This window comes from Ranitomeya imitator, chromosome 4, assembly GCF_032444005.1.
Source record: "Ranitomeya imitator isolate aRanImi1 chromosome 4, aRanImi1.pri, whole genome shotgun sequence".
NCBI classification, from domain to species: Eukaryota; Metazoa; Chordata; class Amphibia; order Anura; family Dendrobatidae; genus Ranitomeya; species Ranitomeya imitator.
The window spans coordinates 567,080,736-567,098,128 of NC_091285.1; the positions used below are offsets into that span (position 1 = coordinate 567,080,736).

The 17,393-nt window shown below is 42.7% G+C and overlaps 1 protein-coding gene across 1 annotated transcript in view; it reads right to left on the reverse strand.

Moving 5' to 3' along the window:
- The window catches only part of LOC138676729 (protein FAM169B-like), a 64,330-nt gene that overhangs the window by 12,747 nt on the left and 34,190 nt on the right, over positions 1-17,393 (reverse strand). Inside the window, exons 3-5 of the mRNA XM_069766281.1 lie at positions 5,659-5,758; positions 5,218-5,303; positions 2,131-2,308 (exon numbers count right to left, since the gene is read on the reverse strand). Coding sequence (XP_069622382.1) covers positions 2,131-2,308; positions 5,218-5,303; positions 5,659-5,758 — 364 coding nt within the window. The remainder of the gene's footprint in view (positions 1-2,130; positions 2,309-5,217; positions 5,304-5,658; positions 5,759-17,393) is intronic.

A 17,393-nucleotide genomic window follows, 5' to 3' on the forward strand; every position in this document is an offset into this window, starting at 1 on the left:
CAGGGATTAACAATAAAGACGTTAACAATGTCGTGACTTCTTTCCAATAATGAAGGATTACCGGGCACCGCCATATCATGTGGGTAAAATCCGCATCATGTGCGTGACACCGTAAGCAGTCTGACGTCTGAAGGCGGCCCATTTTAAAAAGTCGTGTCGGAGTCAGATAAGTCTGATATGTAATATATAGCTGGGTCATCCTATTGTTAACTGAGGGAGAAACTTTAGTTGGAGATTCCAAAATATCTTCCCACTCCTCTCCCAGTGTATCGGGAAGGAGTCCCTCCCATTTCTTTTTTAAGGTGTTAATAGTGAGCCCATCTCCCACGGATAATAGGTATGTGTATAAAGAGGAAATGAGCCCCTGAGGACCCTGTGATTTGAGAATGCCTATAAGGGGTAAAGATGAAATTGCTCGACCTGCACCTGCATTTCGCATATGTGACTGGAAAGCTGACCTCAGCTGTAAATAACGGAAGAATTGAGATCTTGGGATATTGCAGGTATCCCGCAATTGTTCAAAGGACACAAAAACATCTTGGTTATACAAATTACCTACCGAGAGAACACCACATGAGATCCAGAACTCAGTAGACGGGTGATTTAGTAATTCTGGAAAATAACTATTATACCACAGTGGCATTTCGGCTATTATATCTGTATATTTAATAACTTTTTTAATTTGTCTCCATATTAATCTCGCTTGTCGAAGCAATGGCAGCAAACGGGGAGCACTGACTTTCTCCATTTCCAAAAAACCCAGTGGACAGTCAATACGGGCAGAATGGATTATATGGCTTTCTGAATTAGGTAGGGAGTTGCTAGGCATCCATTTGCTTATCGCCCTAGCCTGCCCAGCAAGATAATATAGATAAAAGTCTGGTAAGGCTGCCCCTCCCCCCCTTGTCGGTCTCTGTAGAGTAGATAGCTTGAGTTTGGGTCTAGTCTTCCCCCATATAAAGGACGTGGTCAGGGAGTTTAAGTTTGCAAAGAAAGATTTGGGTATTGGCACAGCACTATGTTGGAGACAATAATTAAATTTGGGGAGCAATATCATCTTAACTAAATTAATGCGACCTGCAACGGAGAGAGGGAGTTTGCTCCAAGCTATGAATTTAGATTTGGCCAGGTCCAATAGTGGATAAATATTAAGTCGTAGGTCCAGCTGACTATATTGAGACATATGTATTCCTAGATATTTGAAATTGGAGACTACAGGTAGTGACGAGAGATTTTCGAGACGGGGCATCGGCGCATGAGACAGAGGCATCAGAGCAGACTTATCCCAATTGATATAGAGACCAGAGAATTTGCTAAAATTATCTATAGTCGTTATTACTCGCGGTAGTGTTTCTTCTGTTTTATCCATAAATATGATCATATCATCAGCATATAGACCGATGGTATCTACACGATCCGCAATACTTATTCCCTTGATATCCGTGGAAGACCTTATGCGTATTGCCAATGCTTCTATCGCGAGGGCAAAGAGGGCCGGGGACAGAGGACATCCCTGACGGGTTCCCCTATGTAAAGTAAAAGAATCAGAGATAGAATTATTCACAATTACCCGTGCCCTAGGATTCCTATATAGTGTATCTATCCCTCTAATAAATTTATCTCCAAAACCGTATTTCTGCAGACATGCAGAAAGAAAAGGCCATTCAAGGGAGTCAAACGCTTTAGCTGTGTCTAGGGATGCCAGAGCCCAGTTATTATCCAATTCTAGGGAGCTATATTGAATCACTGATTGGACCCGCCGAATATTAATAGAGGTACTTTTCCCAGGCATAAAGCCTGTTTGATCTGGGTGTATAAGATCTAATATGATTGTATTTAGTCTAGTGGCCAATATTTTAGTGAAGATTTTATAATCTACGTTCACCAATGATATGGGGCGATATGATCCACATTCCAAGGGGTCCTTTCCCTCCTTCTTAAGTAGTTCCAATTTAATTTTGTTACGAGAAAACCAGTAAACTCTTCTTCCTTTCTCCTTGTACTCACTCGGTTTTCAACCTCATTTTAACGGAAACATTTAACAGAAACACAAAATTGTAACTGAATATGTACAATACATCACATTTCACCAGAAAGACAATAAGATACAGTGACATTTCGGGCATTCACCTTTGTTTTTGTACGTGTAGAACGCCACAGCCTCTCCGTGGTGCCAAAATATCTTGGCCAGCTCCCCTGCAGAGTGTGGAAGGAAGCAAACCCCATCCTCCGAATCGCCGCCCTCCACAAAGCCACACACCAGGCAGTTCAGAACAAAGAGGACAATCCTTTCTCCACATGTCTGAACCTGAGGAATGACAAACTTGATTACTCAAAGGAAGTACCAATTCTCAAAGAATCACAAACTGCTGACAAGATCACTTCTCAGCCCCGCTACATGAGTAATAAAGAGATCGATCTGTGCCTCAGGCCCAGAAAACTGTGACATGATGCGAGAAAAATAACATTAGGAAAACCTAATCTGCCACGGTGAGTCCCAGCCGGACTGAGGTCAAAACAGCTGCAAAGCTCAGAAATAATATAGATAATATTATAGGAAATTTACTGTGTTCCTGACCTGACTGCTCATCCTCACAGACATATATGCTTACATTTAAAGGGAGGCAAAATCTAATATATAAAGCTGTATGTGTGTGTGTATGTGTGTGTATGTGTGTATGTATGTCCGGGATTGGCATCTGCACCGTCGCAGCTACAGCCACAAAATTTTGCACAGTCACACGTCTGGACCCCGAAAGCGTCATAGGCTATATTGTGAGGCTAAATTTTAACCCCGCGCGTTCCAATTCACCAAACAATTTTGCCCCTATCTACATAATGGGGAAAAAAGTGAAAGGAAAAGTGTTGGAAGCGTCGCAGCTACAGCAACAAAATTTTGCACAGTCACATGTCTGGACCCTGAGAGCGTCATAGGCTACGTTGTGAGGTGAAATTTTAACCCCGCGCTTTCCAATTCACCAAACAATTTTGCCCCTATCTACATAATGGGGAAAAAAGTGAAAGGAAAAGTGTTGGAGGCGTCGCAGCTACAGAAACAAAATTTTGCACAGTCACACGTCTGGACCCTGAGAGCGTCATAGGCTACGTTGTGAGGTGAAATTTTAACCCCGCACTTTCCAATTCACCAAACAATTTTGCCCCTATCTACATAATGGGGAAAAGTGAAAGGAAAAGTGTTGGAGGCAAATTGACAGCTGCCAGATGTGAACAAGGGGGACTTAAAGAATGAGAGCGATGGCGCAAAAGAGTCTATACCGTACAGTTGCTAAGGTGGGGCCCCGACATGAGATACTCCCCACACACGGGGATATGAACACACACACAAAATGCGCCACACACTACCACGTGCTTGAACACATATTATTAACACACATTTCACCACAAATACACCAACCTCGCCACATAAAAGTCGAAACACAAAAGTCGCCGCTCAAAACTCGCCACACGCAAAACTCGCCATGCGCAAAACTTGCTGCACACAACTTGCTACACTAACCTGTCACATGCAACTCGACACACAAAAAGTTGCTACACGCATGTTGCCACACAAAACTCATCTCACAAAAGTCGCTACATGCATGTCGCCACACACAACTCAACACACACAACTTGACAAACGAAACTCGCCCTAAAACACACACAAGTCTGGTATTAGCCTTCAAAAATAAAAATCTGATTAATAAGCAGACAAACTACAAGAGCAACAAAGGTACCATATAGGAAATACGGCAGCTGTCAGTCACATGACCTGTCTATTATGTGTATGTGTGAGCTAATATATACTGCCAGGGAGAGGGCTTCCTGTTGGCTGGGGATTTATCAGGCTGCCAATTTATCTTACAAATACTGAGGTAAAAATAGTGAGCAAATAACGTGTTAACGAGGTCTAATACAGGAGATCACACAGGTATATACTATATACAGGGGAGATGACACACAGATATATACTATATACAGGAGAGATGACACACAGGTATATACTATATAAAGGAGGAGATGACATACAGGTACATACTATATACAGGAGGAGATGACATACAGGTATATACTATATACAGGAGGAGATGACACACAGGTATATACTATATACAGGAGCAGATTACCTACAGGTATATACTATATACAGGAGGAGATGACATACAGGTATATGCTATATATAGAAGATGACATACAGGTATATACTATATACAGGAGGAGATGACACACAGATATATACTATATACAGGGGAGATGACACACAGGTATATACTATATACAGGAGGAGATGACATACAGGTATATACTATATATAGGAGATGACATACAGGTATATACTATATATAGGAGGAGATAACATACAGGTATATACTATATATAGGAGGAGATGACATACAGGTATATACTATATAGGAGGAGATGACATACAGGTATATACTATATACAGGGGAGATAACACACAGCAGGTATATACTATATACAGGGGAGATGACACTAGTATATACTATATACAGGAGATGACATACAGGTGTATACTATATATAAGGGAGATGACAAACATGTATATACTGAGGTGAAAATGAGAGGTGTGAGGTGAAAATGAAAAGGTGTGAGTGCAAAATGAGAGGAGTGAGGGAAAATAGTGTAGTGATCGGAAAATGACAGATGTGAGGTCGAAATGACAAGTGTTAGGCGGGAATGAGAGGATTGAGGGAGAAAATGAGAGGTGTGAGGGAGAAAATGAGAGATGTGAGGGGGAAAATTAAAGATGTGATTGGGAAAATGAGAGGCGTGATGGGAAAATAAGAGAAGTGACGTGCTATAACTAACCACAGATATTTACTATGCCCAGGCAACGCCGGGCTCTTCAGCTAGTTACATTATAAAGAAAGCACCTCTACATGTGGGGCCACTTGAGAAGAAGTATGCATGTAATTCCAAAATGTGTGGGATACTCAAAAACATTCATTGAAACAATACTACCCATTCTTCTTTAATCTAGGCACCCAGTTCTTTCATTGATGCCAGCAATGTCAACGCCTGTCGCTCTTTGAACACTTGAGCTGTCCATGCATCTGCATGGTGGCCAAATAATACCACATTTTCTTCAGGGGCATTTTAGGGAGAATGTCTCATCACTACAGCGCCTGCATGCTGAAAGGAGTTGTCTCTGATGATAAGAAAACCCCTTTAAACAAAAAATAAATATAGATCACTCACCTTTTTTAGTCCTTGTTGGACTGGATCCATTGACATTAGGACTTCATCTACACCCCACCACTTGTCATTCATATACACAGCCAAAACTGAGATGACACAAAAAGTAACACATTAAAGAATAAAAAAGACATTTAAAAAGGCAGTAAAACGTAATAGAAATGAGCCCTTCTACTGACAATAGAGCAGAATTTCTGGTAATCACATTGTCAGGCTGGACACAGCTAAAGCCTATTCTTTCCAAGTGGATCATTCAGGACACGGGATAAGTGGTGCTGCATCTACCCATCTGACTCCATGGACAACACTCAGGTCAGTGTTCAGACACATCATCAGTACATTCATTTATCGTTTATCCATTCAATGTCTACTATCTGGCATCTTCTATATGCATACTGACCTAAGGGTCGTTATCAACGCTTAATAGCCAAAACTATTCCACACCTGAGTCTCTTTTCTTTGGGTTTACTAAGAGCAGCATTTTCTTAGAATCGTCATCTCGGAACAAAGGTGCATGAAGAACACAGTTTTCATCTACGTTTATCTGCAAAAGGAACAGTGTTTTAATGAATCTATTAAGGTTTCAAATATTACAAGGTTAAGAGACAATTTTATATAGATGCTTAGTTTTGGGTAAATTTCGTAGTGATCGCTCTCAAGATGTATTTTCTTGTGAAGATCCTAATGGTGATGGGAGTCTTACAGGTAGTGATCTCAGAGAAATACAAATCAGATCTCTTCTACATACAGTGGCATGTAAATGTTTGGGCACTCCTGCTCAAAATTACTGTTATTGTGAACAGATAAGCAAGTTAACCCCTTAGTGACAGAGCCAATTTGGTACTTAATGACCAGGCCAATTTTTGCAATTCTGACCACTGTCACTTTATGAGGTTATAACTCTGGAACGCTTCAACGGATCCCGCTGATTCTGAGATTGTTTTTTCGTGACATATTGTACTTCATGTTAGTGGTAACATTTCTTCGATATTACTTGCGATTATTTATGAAAAAAACGGAAATATGGCGAAAATTTTTAAAATTTTGCAATTTTCAAACTTTGTATTTTTATGCCCTTAAATCAGAGAGATATGTCATGAAAAATAGTTAATAAATAACATTTCCCACATGTCTACTTTACATCAGCACAATTTTGGAAACAAAATTTTTTTTTGTTAGGGAGTTATAAGGGTTAAAAGTTGACCAGCAATTTCTCATTTTTACAACACCATTTTTTTTTAGGGACCACATCACATTTGAAGTCATTTTGAGGGGTCTATATGATAGAAAATAACGAAGTGTGACACCATTCTAAAAACTACACCCCTCAAGGTTCTCAAAACCACATTCAAGAAGTTTATTAACCCTTTACGTGCTTCACAGGAACTGAAACAATGTGGAAGGAAAAAATGAACATTTAACTTTTTTTTGCAAACATCTTAATTCAGAACCATTTTTTTTATTTTCACAAGTGTAAAAACAGAAATGTAACCATAAATTTTGTTATGCAATTTCTCCTGAATACGCCAATACCCCATATGTGGGGGTAAACCACTGTTAGGGTGCACCGCAGAACTTAGAAGTGAAGGAGCGCCGTTTGACTTTTTCAATGCAGAATTGGCTGGAATTGAGATCGGACACCATGTCACATTTAGAGAGCCCCTGATGTACCTAAACAGTGGAAACTCCCCACAAGTGACACCATTTTGGAAACTAGACCCCTTAAGGAACTTATCTAGATGTGTGGTGAGCACTTTGAACCCCCAAGTGCTTCACAGAAGTTTATAACGTAGAGCCGTGAAAATAAAAAATCGCTTTTGTTTACACAAAAATGATCTTTTCGCCCACAAATTCTTATTTTCACAAGGGTAACAGGAGAAATTAGACCACAAAAGTTGTTGAGCAATTTCTCCTGAGTACGCTGATACCCAATATGTGGGGGTAAACAACTGTTAGGGCGCACCGCAGAGCTTGGAAGAGAAGGAGTGCCGTTTTACTTTTTCAATGTAGAATTGGCTGGAATTGAGATTGGACGCCATGTCGCGATTGGAGAGCCCCTGATGTGCCTAAACAGTGGAAACCCCCCACAAGTGACACCATTTTGGAAACTAGACCCCTTAAGGAACTTATCTAGATGTGTGGCGAGCACTTTGAACCCCCATGTGCTTCACAGAAGTTTATAACGTAGAGCCGTGAAAAAAAAAAATTGCATTTTTTCTACAAAAATGATCTTTTTGCCCACAAATTTTTATTTTCACAAGGGTAACAGGAGAAATTAGACCACTAAAGTTGTTGTGCAATTTCTCCTGAGTACGTCGATACCCAATATGTGGGGGTAAACCACTGTTTGGGCGCACTGCAGAGCTTGGAAGAGAAAGAGTGCCGTTTTACTTTTTCAATGTAGAATTGGCTGGAATTGAGATCGGACGCCATGTCGCGTTTGGAGAGCCCCTGATGTGCCTAAACAGTAGAAATCCCCCACAAGTGACCCCATTTTGGAAACTAGACCCCCCATGGAACTTATCTAGGTGAGAACCTTGAATGCCCAAGTGCTTCACAGAAGTTTATAATGCAGAGCCGTGAAAATAAAAAATATTTTTTTTTTCCACAAAAAAGATTTTTTAGCCACCAAATTTTTATTTTCACAAGGGTAACAAGAGAAATTGGACCCCAAAAGTTGTTGTCCAATTTGTCCTGAGTATGCTGGTACCCCATATGTGGGGGTAAACCACTGTTTGGGCGCACGGCAGAGCTCGGAAGGAAGGAGCGCCGTTTTGGAATGCAGACTTTGATAGAATGGTCTGCGGGTATTATGTTGCGTTTGCAGAGCCCCTGATGTACCTAACCAGTAGAAACCCTCCACAAGTGACCCCATTTTGGAAACTAGACCCCCCAAGGAACTTATCTAGATGTGTGGTGAGAACTTTGAATGCCCAAGTGCTTCACAGAAGTTTAGAATGCAGAGTCGTGAAAATAAAAAATATTATTTTTTTCCACAAAAAAGATATTGTAGCCCCCAAGTTTTTATTTTCACAAGGGTAACAGGAGAAATTGGACTGCAATAGTTGTTGTCCAATTTATCCCGAGTACGCTGATGCCCCATATGTGGGGGTAACCCACTGTTTGGGCGCACGGCAGAGCTCAGAAGGGAGGGAGCACCATTTGACTTTTTGAGCGCAAAATTGGCTGTCGTATTTGGAGACCCCCTGATGTACCTAAACAGTGGAAACCCCCCAATTCTAGCTCCAACCCTAACCCCAACACACCCCTAACCCTAATCCCAACCTCATCCATAATCCTAATCACTAACCCTAACCATAATCACAACCCTTACCCCAAAACAACCCTAATGTCAACCCTAACCATAACCCTAATCAAAACCCTAAATCCAACACACCCCTAATCCTAATCTCAACCCTAACCTCAAACCTAACCCTAATCCCAATACACCCCTAATCACAACCCTAACCTTAACCCTAATCCCAAACCTAACCCTAATCCCAAGCGTAACCCTAATGCCAACCCTAACCCTAATACGAACCCTAATCCAAACCCTAACCCTAATCCCAGCTCTAACCCTAACTTTAGCCCCAACCCTAGCCCTAACTTTAGCCCCAACCCTAACCCTAGCCCTAGGGCTACTTTCACACTTGCGTCGTTTGGCATTCCATCGCAATCCGTCGTTTTGGACAAGAAACGGATCCTGCAAATGTGCCCGCAGGATGCGTTTTTTGCCCATAGACTTGTATTGCCGACGGATCGTGACGGATGGCCACACGTCGCGTCCGTCGTGCACTGGATCAGTTGTGTTTTGGCGGAGCGTCGGCACAAAAAAAGTTCAATGAAACGTTTTTTTGTACGTCGCATCCGCCATTTCTGACCGCGCATGCGTGGCCGTAACTCCGCCCCCTCCTCCCCAGGACATAGATTGGGCAGCGGATGTGTTGAAAAACTACAGCTGCTGCCCACGTTGTGCACAATTTTCACAACGTGCGTCGGTATGTCGGGCCGACGCATTGCGACGGCCCCGTACCGACGTAAGTGTGAAAGAAGCCTAACCCTAAGTTTAGCCCCAACCCTAACCCTAAATTTAGCCCCAACCCTAACCCTAAATTTAGCCCCAACCCTAACCCTAAATTTAGCCCCAACCCTAGCCCTAACCCTAGCCCTACCCCTAACCTAACCCTACCCCTAACCCTACCCCTAACCTAACCCTACCCCTACCCCTAACCTAACCCTACCCCTAACCCTAACCTAACCCTACCCCTAACCTAACCCTACCCCTAACCCTACCCCTAACCCCTAACCTAACCCTACCCCTAACCCTAATTTTAGCCCCAACTGCTGTTCTCCTGCCGGCCGGCAGATGGAGACAGATGGCGGGCGCACTGGGCATGCGTCCGCCATGTTCTGCTGCCAGCGGCCAGGAGGAGCAGCAAGAGGATCCAGGGACCTAGGTGAGTATGCTAGGGTCCCCGAATCCCCCTATTTCTCTGTCCTCTGATGTGCGATCACATCAGAGGACAGAGAATTACACTTTACTTTTTTTTTTTTTTTTTTTTGCGGTCGCCGGTAAACAGTTAATTACCGGCGATCGCAAAACAGGGGTCGGTAATACCGACCCCGATCGTGCTCTTTGGGGTCTCGGCTACCCCCGGCAGCCGAGACCCCAAAGATTCTCCCGGTGCCGGCCGGCGGGCGCACTGCGCATGCGCCCGCCATTTTGAAGATGGCGGCGCCCACCGGGAGACACGAGGAGCATCGGGGGAGCTAGGTGAGTATTGGGGGGCCACCTGGGACCCCTTTTCTCTGTCCTCCGATGTGCGATCACATCGGAGGACAGAGAAATTAAAAAGAGATCGCTTTTTTTTTTTTTTGCGATCGCCGGTAAACGGTTAATTACCGGCGATCGCAAATGCGGGGTGGGTTAAAAACCCCCCGAATCATGTTCTCTGGGGTCTCGGCTACCCTCGGCAGCCGAGACCCCGGAGAAAATCGGCCTCTGGGGGGCGCTATGGACTTTTTCCACAGCGCCGTTAATTAACGGCGCTGTGGTTTAAGTACCCTTAGCGGCCGCCGTTAAAAGGCGTATCGGCGGTCGCTAAGGGGTTAAAGATGAAATGATCTATAAAAGGATTAAAGTCAAAGATGACACATTTCCTTTGTAATTTAGGCTAAAAAAAAAAATAGTCATTTTTTTCATTTTAAAAATTACAAAAAGGAAAATGGTCTAATGCAAGAGTGTGATAACCCTTGGAGACATGTGCGCTCAGAAAACTTTGGTCAAGGTTTCTCACCTTAATTAGGTCACTTGGTCACTACCATCGATCGGAAAGGCCAGGTGATGCAAATTTCCCAGCCTTATAAAAACACAGCATCTTCTAACCTTGTGCCAAACAGCAGCCACGGGTTCTTCTAAGCAGCTGCCTAGCACTCTGAAAATGAATGTGGTGGAGTCCCAGAAGGCAGGAGAAGGCTACAGTGCCTTGCGAAAGTATTCGGCTCACTAGGGACTTTTCAACCTTTTCCCACATACAGTGGGGCAAAAAAGTATTTAGTCAGTCAGCAATAGTGCAAGTTCCACCACTTAAAAAGATGAGAGGCGTCTGTAATTTACATCATATGTAGACCTCAACTATGGGAGACAAAATGAGAAAAAAAATCCAGAAAATCACATTGTCTGTTTTTTTAACATTTTATTTGCATATTATGGTGGAAAATAAGTATTTGGTCAGAAACAAAATTTCATCTCAATACTTTGTAATATAGATGTCAAAGGACACCAGAAACAAAATTGTAGCCCTGTACCAGGCTGGGAAGACTGAATCTGCAATAGCCAACCAGCTTGGAGTGAAGAAATCAACAGTGGGAGCAATAATTAGAAAATGGAAGACATACAAGACCACTGATAATCTCCCTTGATCTGGGGCTCCACGCAAAATCCCACCCCGTGGGGTCAGAATGATCACAAGAACGGTGAGCAAAAATCCCAGAACCACGCGGGGGGACCTAGTGAATGAACAGCAGAGAGCTGGGACCAATGTAACAAGGCCTACCATAAGTAACACACTACGCCACCATGGACTCAAATCCTGCAGTGCCAGACGTGTCCCATTGCTTAAGCCAGTACATGTCCGGGCCCGTCTGAGGTTTGCTAGAGAGCATTTGGATGATCCAGAGGAGTTTGGGGAGAATGTCCTATGGTCTGATGAAACCAAACTGGAACTGTTTGGTAGAGACACAACTTGTCGTGTTTGGAGGAAATAGAATACTAAGTTGCATCCATCAAACACCATACCTACTGTAAAGCATGGTGGTGGAAACATCATGCTTTGGGGCTGTTTCTCTGCAAAGGGGCCAGGACATAGTAACATAGTAACATAGTAACATAGTTAGTAAGGCCGAAAAAAGACATTTGTCCATCCAGTTCAGCCTATATTCCATCATAATAAATACCCAGATCTACGTCCTTCTACAGAACCTAATAATTGTATGATACAATATTGTTCTGCTCCAGGAAGACATCCAGGCCTCTCTTGAACCCCTCGACTGAGTTCGCCATCACCACCTCCTCAGGCAAGCAATTCCAGATTCTCACTGCCCTAACAGTAAAGAATCCTCTTCTATGTTGGTGGAAAAACCTTCTCTCCTCCAGACGCAAAGAATGCCCCCTTGTGCCCGTCACCTTCCTTGGTATAAACAGATCCTCAGCGAGATATTTGTATTGTCCCCTTATATACTTATACATGGTTATTAGATCGCCCCTCAGTCGTCTTTTTTCTAGACTAAATAATCCTAATTTCGCTAATCTATCTGGGTATTGTAGTTCTCCCATCCCCTTTATTAATTTTGTTGCCCTCCTTTGTACTCTCTCTAGTTCCATTATATCCTTCCTGAGCACCGGTGCCCAAAACTGGACACAGTACTCCATGTGCGGTCTAACTAGGGATTTGTACAGAGGCAGTATAATGCTCTCATCATGTGTATCCAGACCTCTTTTAAAAGACCTCTTTTTAGGACGACTGATCCGGGTACATGAAAGAATGAATGGGGCCATGTATCGTGAGATTTTGAGTGCAAACCTCCTTTCATCAGCAAGGGCATTGAAGATGAAACGTGGCTGGGTCTTTCAACATGACAATGATCCAAAGCACACCGCCAGGGCAATGAAGGAGTGGCTTCGTAAGAAGCATTTCAAGGTCCTGGAGTGGCCTAGCCAGTCTCCAGATCTCAACCCTATAGAAAACCTTTGGAGGGAGTTGAAAGTCCGTGTTGCCAAGCGAAAAGCCAAAAACATCCCTGCTCTAGAGGAGATCTGCATGGAGGAATGGGCCAACATACCAGCAACAGTGTGTGGCAACCTTGTGAAGACTTACAGAAAACGTTTGACCTCTGTCATTGCCAACAAAGGATATATTACAAAGTATTGAGATGAAATTTTGTTTCTGACCAAATACTTATTTTCCACCATAATATGCAAATAAAATGTTAAAAAAACAGACAATGTGATTTTCTGGATTTTTTTTTCTCAGTTTGTCTCCCATAGTTGAGGTCTACCTATGATGTAAATTACAGACACCTCTCATCTTTTTAAGTGGTGGAACTTGCACTATTGCTGACTGACTAAATACTTTTTTGCCCCACTGTATCATGCTTCAAACATAAAGATACCAAATGTAAATCAACAACAAGTGGAACACAATTGTGAAGTTGAACGAAATTTATTGGTTATTTAACATTTTTTTGGAAATTCCAAAACTGAAAAGTGGGGCGTGCAATATTATTCGGCCCCTTTACTTTCAGTGCAGCAGACTCACTCCAGAAGTTCATTGTGGATCTCTGAATGATCCAATGTTGTCCTAAATGCCTAATGATGATAAATATAATCCACCTGTGTGTAATCAAGTCTCCATATAAATGCACCTGCTCTGTGAACCCTGAAACAGAAGTCTCAGGGTTCTGTTTGAAGCACAGAGAGCATCATGAAGACCAAGGAATACAACAGGCAGGTCCGTGATACTGTTGTGGAGAAGTTTAAAGCCGGATTTGGATACAAAATGATTTCCAAAACTTTAAACATCCCAAGAAGCACTATGCAAGCGATCATATTGAAATGGAAGGAGTATCATACCACTGCAAATCTACCAAGACTCGGCCGTCCCTCTAAACTTTCATCTCAAACAAGGAGAAGACTGATCAGAGATGCAGCCAAGAGGCCCATGATCACTCTGGATGAACTGCAGAGATCTACAGCTGAGGTGGGAGAGTCTGTCCATAGGACAACAATCAGTCGTAAACTGCACAAATCTGGCCTTTATGGAAGAGTGGCAATAAGAAAGCCATTTCTCAAAGATATCCATAAAAAGTGTTGTCTAAAGTTCGCAACAAGCCACCTGGGAGACACACCAAACATATGGAAGAAGGTGCTCTGGTCAGATGAAACCAAAATCAAACTTTTTGGCAACAATGTCATACGATATGTTTGGCGTAAAGGCAACACAGCTCATCACCCTGAACACACCATCCCCACTGTCAAACATGGTGGTGGCAGCATCATGGTTAGGGCCTGCTTTTCTTCAGCAGAGACAGGGAAGATGGTTAAAATTGATGGGAAGATGGATGGAGCCAAATACAGGACCATTCTTGAAGAAAACCTGTTGGAGTCTGCAAAATACCTGAGACTGGGACGGAGATTTGTCTTCCAACAAGACAATGATCCCAAATATAAAGCAAAATCTACAATGGAATGGTTCACAAATAAACATATCCAGGTGTTAGAATGGCCAAGTCAAAGTCCAGACTTCAATCCAATCGAAAATCTGTGGAAAGAGCTGAAAACTGCTGTTCACAAACGATCTCCATCAAACCTCACTGAGCTCGAGCTGTTTGCCAAGGAAGAATGGGCAAGAATTTCAGTCTCTCGATGTACAAAACTGATAGAGACATACCCCAAGCGACTTGCAGCTGTAATCACAGCAAAAGGTGGTGCAACAAAGAATTAAGTTAAAGGGGTCGAATAATATTTCATGCCCCACTTTTCAGTTCAAAATTTAAAATAACCAATAAATTTCCTTCAACTTCACAATTGTGTTCCACTTGTTGATTCTTCACCAAAAATGAACATTTGTATCTTTAGGTTTGAAGCATGATATGTGGGAAAAGGTTGAAAAGTTCCAGGGAGCCGAATACTATTGCAAGGCACTGTTTCAGAAGATGGCAAAGAGTTTTCAATTTGCCCTTTCCTCAGTTCGAAATGGAATTAAATAATTGCAGTTAACAGCAACAGTGGAAATCAAGATAAGGTCTGGAAGACCAAGCAACATTTCAGTGAGAGCTGCTTGTAGAATTGCTAGAGAGGAAAATCAGAACCTCTGCTTTACTGCAAAAGACTTTCAGAGAGACTTAGCAGACTTCAATGCAGCAGCTGTGTAGAAATACTTAGCACTCGTATAGTTGTGATCAACAACTTACTGTATTTATTGAGTGAAGAAATTCCAAAAAAAATGAGATGTTTCGGTCAATACCTGACCTACATCAGTCATCTGGATAGAGGAGATCTGTGTGGCAGCGTACTGTGTGAGAGTCTGCAATGTCCACTGCCAAGACAGGAAGCACTGATTTGGTTATCCTACTTGTGCACCACCAGAATTCCAGAAGAGCCGTGTTTTCCTAATTACTTCAATGCAGCAGCGACCTTGCCTCTTGTGACCTTGCTCCATGGCTGCCCCCTTCTCCCCCAGTAACCTACCTTTGGACTATAAGACGCACCACCGTTTTCATCCCAGATTTCGGGGGGGGGGGGGGTGGGGGGGTGGGGAGTGTGCTTTATAGTCCAAAAATTACGGTACACTGTTTACCAAGGCATCCTATTGCAGGCACTGGTTTGGGGCACTCCATCTTGTATGTTTATAGCAGGTATTCTGGCATCCATTATGGGGGAACAGTGGAACACCCTTTTTGGTACTGTATAAATGACCATTGCTATACAAGTCAACCCATACAGTCTATTTTTACTGTCAGGAATATCCCTTTTAATTAGTCTCTCTATGTGACCAAATGTGCCATATATTAATTCATCTGTAAGGCTCTGTGCTCTGCTTTCTGTTTTCAATGTTGATGGTCTCCACAAAAGGACAGAGGTTGATATAACAACTAGGTCCTCAATGCTCGGGAAGCCCACAAACTACACTGATAGATACAAAAAAAATTGATGAAGTACATTAGTGGGACAGAAGATCAATTTCAATTAGTTCAACTAATGCACAATTACAGAATGTAGGTGAAGATCTCACAATACAGATGATGCACCAGGGTTGAAGAGCTTCCAACTACACCATCATAAAAGTGTAAAAACCCTTAGGCTACATTCCCAAGATGAGCTCTTGGTGAGTTTGTGATGTTGCAGATTCTCTGCACTAATTCGGCACCCATTAAGTGATATAGGGGCAGCATGGTGGCTCAGTGGTTAGCACTGCCGCCTTGCAGTCCTGGGTTCAAAGCCCACCAAGGACAACATCTGCAAGGAGTTTGTATGTTCTCCCCGTGTTTGCGTGGGCTATCTCCCGATTCTCCAATTTACAGTGGGGCAAAAAAGTATTTAGTCAGTCAGCAATAGTGCAAGTTCCACCACTTAAAAAGATGAGAGGCGTCTGTAATTTACATCATAGGTAGACCTCAACTATGGGAGACAAACTGAGAAAAAAAAATCCAGAAAATCACATTGTCTGTTTATTTAACATTTTATTTGCATATTATGGTGGAAAATAAGTATTTGGTCAGAAACAAACAATCAAGATTTCTGGCTCTCACAGACCTGTAACTTCTTCTTTAAGAGTCTCCTCTTTCCTCCACTCATTACCTGTAGTAATGGCACCTGTTTAAACTTGTTATCAGTATAAAAAGACACCTGTGCACACCCTCAAACAGTCTGACTCCAAACTCCACTATGGTGAAGACCAAAGAGCTGTCAAAGGACACCAGAAACAAAATTGTAGCCCTGCACCAGGCTGGGAAGACTGAATCTGCAATAGCCAACCAGCTTGGAGTGAAGAAATCAACAGTGGGAGCAATAATTAGAAAATGGAAGACATACAAGACCACTGATAATCTCCCTCGATCTGGGGCTCCACGCAAAATGCCACCCCGTGGGGTCAGAATGATCACAAGAACGGTGAGCAAAAATCCCAGAACCACGCGGGGGGACCTAGTGAATGAACTGCAGAGAGCTGGGACCAATGTAACAAGGCCTACCATAAGTAACACACTACGCCACCATGGACTCAGATCCTGCAGTGCCAGACGTGTCCCACTGCTTAAGCCAGTACATGTCCGGGCCCGTCTGAAGTTTGCTAGAGAGCATTTGGATGATCCAGAGGAGTTTTGGGAGAATGTCCTATGGTCTGATGAAACCAAACTGGAACTGTTTGGTAGAAACACAACTTGTCGTGTTTGGAGGAAAAAGAATACTGAGTTGCATCCATCAAACACCATACCTACTGTAAAGCATGGTGGTGGAAACATCATGCTTTGGGGCTGTTTCTCTGCAAAGGGGCCAGGACGACTGATCCAGGTACATGAAAGAATGAATGGGGCCATGTATCGTGAGATTTTGAGTGCAAACCTCCTTCCATCAGCAAGGGCATTGAAGATGAAACGTGGCTGGGTCTTTCAACATGACAATGATCCAAAGCACACCGCCAGGGCAACGAAGGAGTGGCTTCGTAAGAAGCATTTCAAGGTCCTGGAGTGGCCTAGCCAGTCTCCAGATCTCAACCCTATAGAAAACCTTTGGAGGGAGTTGAAAGTCCGTGTTGCCAAGCGAAAAGCCAAAAACATCACTGCTCTAGAGGAGATCTGCATGGAGGAATGGGCCAACATACCAACAACAGTGTGTGGCAACCTTGTGAAGACTTACAGAAAACGTTTGACCTCTGTCATTGCCAACAAAGGATATATTACAAAGTATTGAGATGAAATTTTGTTTCTGACCAAATACTTATTTTCCACCATAATATGCAAATAAAATGTTAAAAAAACAGACAATGTGATTTTCTGGATTTTTTTTTCTCAGTTTGTCTCCCATAGTTGAGATCTACCTATGATGTAAATTACAGACGCCTCTCATCTTTTTAAATGGTGGAACTTGCACTATTGCTGACTGACTAAATACTTTTTTGCCC